Below are 6,162 nucleotides of genomic sequence, written 5' to 3' on the forward strand. Positions count from 1 at the left end.
CCTGCCACCTAGGGAAGGATGTGGGATGACGTCACCTTTTTTCCTTTCCTTTTCTTTCCTCCTAGTTTTTTTTTTTTCCAGTTAAAACGAGCATTTCACACATCACGGTACGAATACATTCAATAAAACCGAAAAACAAAAAATTCCGAAGTACTCCGGGCATCTCTCCCTCCCCAGTCTATAGGATGCCTTTTGAGTGGTTCGCTACATAAGCCGTCATCTAGTCTGCCGTCCCATTAGCTTCACGATATACATGTATAGCATGAAATGTAACGCTGTCTCTCACCATCATCCAAATATCGTGAAGTAGGGGATGAACTCCTTCGTTACTGCCCAAGCCCCTACGGACCCAGCCAATTATCGTGGCTGAATTACTCTATGGTAGAACTGAACTTGCCTGAAGCACCCGCCGCGCATAAAGCACGCCTATCCAAGTTGCCCCGACTCTGTCCCAGGAACCAAGATATCGAAAATCTGACAACCTTCTGCTGCCACCGTCCTAGAGTTCAGGCATCTGATGACAAATCCGACCTTGCCCCTCCTGCCTCCATCTGAGATTGAGTCATCAAAATTGATCTTGAGGAAATTCGGAATGGAGGCATGTCTCTTTTTTCCTCGTCGGATTAAAATTAAATAACCGACCAAACTTTTTTTGTTCCCATTATCCAGTATCTATTATCGATATTAAATGTCCTTTTAATCCGTATAAATGTTACATTATTACAATGGCTTGTATTATCTTGACCTGTTACTCTTGCATCAGGCTAAATCTCTTTGGAACAAAGCCGGAAATGCACTTAAACAATTGCTTAAAAAAAATATATTTCGACTAATATTATTAATGCATCTTAAAAGATAGCCACAAAATCTTCTAGCAATTTTATGTTGCAGTATTGTATAAATAACTCTAATTTAAGAAAAATCAACGGAGCACTTCAGCTCCTAAATTTTATTGAAGCAAAGCAATTTTTGAACTAATATTATTAATGCATCTTAAAAGGTGGCCATAAAATTTTCTTGCCAGTTATATGTTATAAATAACTCTAATTTAAGAGAAATCGATAGAGCAGTAATAAGAGCTCCTAATTTTTATCGGAGCAAAGCTATCTATAAAATCACAATCATCCACTCTTCCACTTATCTGTATATTGATGCCCGAATCCTTCGATTTTCCAAAAGATCTATTACACATGGACGCTTGAAGTTAAAAGTTTCTCCCGAAAGCCCTATCATGACATTTTGTCATCATTAATGTCTAATAAGAGTATTTTGTTGTAAAACCTGGGGTGTTTACTGAGAAATTGTTATATTTACTATTCTATAAGAGAATTTTTCTATATGTAACTAAAACATGCTTTTTTTTTTTTTTGTACAATATGTAATATAAACACTTCATACTTCTCAACTTTTTTCCACTAGGCTATATAGCATATGTATCATAGACCACATCCATCCAAGGATGCATAGCGCACTAACCATACCTTTCAAACTTCCAATTCCCACTTTCTTGAAATCATCTTTCCCAATTCTCCTTTTAATTTTTCCCCATACAAGCTTAATCAACTCTACCAATTCAATGAACGCCAATTGTTGGCAGACAGGAAAAGGTCGGAAACTTATCCCAGATTGTCCGCAAAAGCGATACAGCCGTGCGGAGAGCACGAGCTCTCCACACGCCAAATCCAACCCCTATCAATCCATGCCGTCCACGTGTCTCACATCCAGACCCCCAACAATCCGTTGGCTTCCCTTCCTCGCTCTATATCAACCCTCCCTCACCACGAGTTCTCCTCGCTCCCCTCCTCACATTCAATTCCCTCTCTTCTCTTTTCCATTCCTTCTCAAAACCATGCTTCTAGAGGCTTCTTCCTCTTTCTCCCTTCTCTTCTCCCCCTCGGAGGCCTCGCGGCCATCTCCGGCCGCCTTTGGCGGCTCCTCTGCTTCTCTGGGCTCTGTCTTGAGGTTTCCAAGGGGTAGGGGGAAGGATCGGTCGATTCTTGCCGTGGATGCTGCAGGGGCCGACAACCGGCCCGTCACCGGCGTCATCTTTGAGCCTTTTGAGGAGTTGAAGCATGAGATTTCGCTCGTGCCGACGGCTCCGGACCAGTCCGTCGCTCGCCAGAAGTACGCCGATGAGTGTGAGGCTGCCATCAACGAGCAGATCAAGTGCGTTCCCTTTTTTCCCCTTCGTTTTTTTTTTTTTTGTGTGTGGGTTGATTTATTGCTCTTTCTCTCGTGCTTCTTGATTAATTTATGTTCAAAACTCTGGCGTTTGCCCTTCTCTTTTGAGTAGTGGGAGCAAATCAAGGGTTTTTTTTCCTTAATTTTTGATGTTTTTGTGTTAGTTTGTTGATCTTTTAGAAATGCTCTTGATTAATCTACGTTAAATTGTCTGGATTTTGCCTTTCTCTTTTGAGCAGTGGGAGATCTCCTTGATTTTTGTCTCTCTTCTACGCTTCTTCTTCTTTCCTTTTATTTATTATTTTCTTGAAAATCCTTCAAAGAAAAAAAGGAGAAGAGGAGGGGGCAAAAAATAGTTTATTCGAACGTATCTGCACCTTATAATTATATGAAGTTAAATTTTCTTGGGTTCATCGTGATTCTCTTCAGAGTATATGGCCTTAGGGTTTATGTAAGGCTTCTATTACTCCCGTCTTCTTTTACATTTATATTTGGTGAGAGGACTCCAATCCTTAGGAGAAACAATGGTTCTTGTCAAAAATATCCATTTCTTGTATATTATTTCTTTTTGAGTGCTCGCATTCATTAGCATATTTCTCTAATTTTAGTATCATTTCAGTCTAATGATGGTTTTAGATCTCCTACTTGTCTACCTTTTCCATTTTCCATTAGTAATTCTGTCCACAAGAGTCAAAACCTTGAAATTTTCTCTAATCTTGGTTCTTGTTTTGGTGTTATAATTTCAGTGTCGAATACAATGTTTCCTATGTCTATCATGCCTTGTTTGCTTTCTTCGATCGGGATAATGTCGCACTAAAAGGCTTTGCCAAGTAAGTGATAGATAAATTCACACATGTTCCCATGTTCCTCTTTATTTGCCCTATGTTGGTATGATCTATATTTTTTTTTTATGTCACCCCCTATGCTAGATTTTTCAAGGAATCAAGCGAAGAGGAACGTGTACATGCAGAGAAACTGATGATATACCAGGTGTTTTCTTGTCTTCTGAATGTTTCCTTTTTTTATTTTCTTCTTTTGCAATCAAGTACTAGAATAGCAGAATGCTCCTAGGTTTTTTTTTTTTTAAATTTTGGTTTCTAATGGTTAAGATTGATTTTTATGTGGTCAGAACAAACGTGGAGGTAGAGTGAAGCTTCAATCCATTGTCACGCCCTTGACTGAGTTTGATCACCCTGAGAAAGGGGATGCTTTGCATGGTAAGTTCTTGTCTGCTACATTTATCAGTTTGTTTTCCATTTTATGCGTTTGTTATCTAGAAGTGGCAAAAATCTACTATATCAATGCACATTTTACGAGTTGTGACTTGATAATGTTCATGATAAAATAAACTATCTAAATTTGTTACGATCTAATCATCGGTATTCTATGAGTTCTAATATCATATTTTTGTGTTAAGAAAAAGAAGAGGAAGATCAGGAAAGGATTTTCTTTATTAGCTGCTAGCCCGTAAGAGGAATCAATGACAAAGAAAGATACCTACTGGCTACCAACCCATATTAGTAGGGGACAAGGCCTTTCATTTATGGTTATGGTCATATGATTTAGATATGTTTCTTGAACCTTTTGTTTGATTATGTGTTTTTACATGCATTATGGACTACCGTTAGAGATTTTTTCTTTTTTTCCAATCTAAGCTATTGGACATGTTGTGGTAGTTAATTAGGTTCTGGTAGTTAATCCTTTCTCCTGATATATTTGCTTAGCAAGTTGTGCTTATGAATGCATTTATACTTGCTTTCTTCATATGTTGCATCAAGCCCTGTAGCTCACATCGTTCTTATACATGTGATAATCTTGTTGCAGCAATGGAGTTGGCTTTGTCTCTTGAAAAGCTGACAAATGAGAAGCTTTTGAACTTGCATAGTGTAAGTCACCCTTATCCTTGCAACAAAACTTATTCAGTGAATGTTCAAGGACAGCATTGGTTCTGGATTTATTTTAATTAAATTTGATATTGGGTGAACAGGTGGCAGTGAAATGCAATGATCCCCAGATGGCGGACTTTGTTGAGAGTGAATTTCTTGGGGAGCAGGTGGAGCCTACCTTCGCTAGTTTCTGTTTGCCTTTTAGCTTTATGCAACTTTTCTTGCAATTCTGTGGAAATTTAGTGCAATGTGTAATTAGATTTCTCTAATACCTCCATCACTCTCAGCCATCCCTAACAGCCAATCACCCATTTTTTAAAAATTACTTTTAGAATAATCATTCTAAATATCAATGGCTTTTAGGTAGTTGGTAGCAGTCCACAGATGTCCACTTTTGGATGCATTAATTCTAATTATGGATTGTTGGTCTAGTCCATTCAGACTCATTGTATGGATCATATGGTCCTTTATGCATGAAATATATAGTGTGATTATATGGCGTAGATATTGCCTTATCTGAGTTTTTTTGTGATTTTACTCTGTAAGATTTAACTGTTTTTTTCTGTTTTCTTATCACGATTCAAGTGCAATGAGCTCGTAAATAATCAAAGTTATTTATTCACCTCTTTATCTAGGTGGAAGCCATCAAGAAGATCTCTGAATATGTTGCTCAGTTGAGAAGGGTTGGCAAAGGACATGGTAACACTAATTAAAACAATTGCTTTTGCTTTCAGATCTGGAGTTGCAAATTCTTGCTGTGGTTCTCATAGCTATGTTGAATTTTTTTTTCTAAATTTTTTTAATTTTATTCTTTGGCAGGTGTTTGGCATTTTGATCAGATGCTTCTCCATGAAGGAGATGATGCTGCATGAGGTCAAAGAAATGAAGTGGGTTTTGTTTGTTAGGTCCAGCCTGATGCTGTGTTTTTTTGAAGGTCTCCCTGCATTAAGATCAAGCTATAGATGCTACATCTGCTGTCCGCTTTAGAATTTTGTGTAGTGCTTTGAATAATATTGATGGCTAGCAGTCAGATTGTTTAGAAAGGAATTTCTTTTTGGGTGCTAAGTCTGCGTGCTATGGACTTTGGTTTAATGGACTTTGGTTTAATGATATGCTGGACTGGAATGTTTGAAGGAAATTGCAAATTTAATGCAAATGAGTTGACATAATATATTAATCTGTGAGCGCTGACAAATGTTGGCACTGGATTCCATTGCTGTCCACTGGCACTTCTCAAACTGGTGGATTCCATAGCTGTGCGCAAGTGTGTGAAGATAAGGTGGGGAAGGACTTAAATTCCATAGGGAATAAAAAAAAAAAGCTTACAGTTGAGGGTTTTTTTTTTTTCCTTCTACAGGATTTGAGCCAGTCTACTACAAAGCTATTTTAGAGTATTTATAAATATTGGTTTAGCTCAGCCTGTAGTTTTACTAGTTGTGTTGGCAAAATTCATGAATTCTATAGAATTTTTAATTCGATCATCCAAATAAGCTTTTAAAGTTCAGCTTAACTCACCATCATAGTCCCATAAAGAAACTACCTTCAGCTATTTTAACTTTATTTTTTTGGGAAATAAAGGCTTGAGCTTAAGTATACTATTTTAAGTTCATAAAAGCAATTATATCTAAGTCATTTTAGCTCTTTCTTCTTAAAACAAAAAAAAAATAAATTAAGCTTAAACTCCCTCTTATAAGCCCATAGGACAATTACTTAGAGTTAATCATGGGTTGAGCAAGGCAAAAAAATATTAAATTTTAAATAGGCTCATCTGAAGCTCCACTGAAAATGAATATAGTTTAATCTAAGGTCCGTTCATTGATGAGCTCTACAACTACTGTAAGCCATTTTTAGCTCGTAGTTATTTAAATTAGTTGGGGAAACAACTATCCTCAGCCATTTCATTAAAAAAATTAAGAACGGTGAGCTTAAAGAAACAATTTAGGTTTTTTTCCTTCGTCTTTTGGGGAAAAATAAAAAGAAAACCGAAAACGCCCACCGTGGGGCTCGAACCCACGACCACAAGGTTAAGAGCCTTGCGCTCTACCAACTGAGCTAGACGGGCAAATTGAACACACCGGCAAACTAGGTATGAATA

General features: G+C 37.5%; 1 protein-coding gene and 1 non-coding gene across 2 annotated transcripts; one reads left to right on the forward strand and one right to left on the reverse strand.

Moving 5' to 3' along the window:
- The first annotated feature begins 1,776 nt into the window (after positions 1-1,776).
- Positions 1,777-5,205, forward strand: LOC103708851 (ferritin-3, chloroplastic-like). The gene is made up of 8 exons (XM_008793945.5): positions 1,777-2,166; positions 2,928-3,011; positions 3,111-3,171; positions 3,311-3,398; positions 4,006-4,067; positions 4,169-4,234; positions 4,703-4,766; positions 4,887-5,205. Exons 1-8 carry the CDS (start codon positions 1,850-1,852, stop codon positions 4,937-4,939), a joined length of 795 nt encoding a protein of 264 aa, XP_008792167.1. The 5' UTR covers positions 1,777-1,849; the 3' UTR covers positions 4,940-5,205.
- An 851-nt stretch (positions 5,206-6,056) lies between these two features.
- On the reverse strand, positions 6,057-6,129 carry TRNAK-CUU (transfer RNA lysine (anticodon CUU)). Its single transcript has one exon. It is a non-coding gene; the product is annotated as a tRNA-Lys (tRNA).
- Between the last annotated feature and the right edge of the window lie 33 nt (positions 6,130-6,162).

This window comes from Phoenix dactylifera, chromosome 14 (genome assembly GCF_051530095.1).
Source record: "Phoenix dactylifera cultivar Ajwa chromosome 14, Ajwa_hap1_PhDact_Kaust_v1.1, whole genome shotgun sequence".
Taxonomy (NCBI): Eukaryota; Viridiplantae; Streptophyta; class Magnoliopsida; order Arecales; family Arecaceae; genus Phoenix; species Phoenix dactylifera.

Bases quoted from the DNA above. Each gene is read 5' to 3' on its own strand.
- LOC103708851 (XM_008793945.5), top strand. From the start codon at position 1,850: ATGCTTCTAGAGGCTTCTTCCTCTTTCTCCCTTCTCTTCTCCCCCTCG. The intron at 3,399-4,005 runs GTAAGTTCTTGT...ATCTTGTTGCAG, and splicing joins GAAAGGGGATGCTTTGCATG to CAATGGAGTTGGCTTTGTCT. The intron at 4,068-4,168 runs GTAAGTCACCCT...TTGGGTGAACAG, and splicing joins AGCTTTTGAACTTGCATAGT to GTGGCAGTGAAATGCAATGA.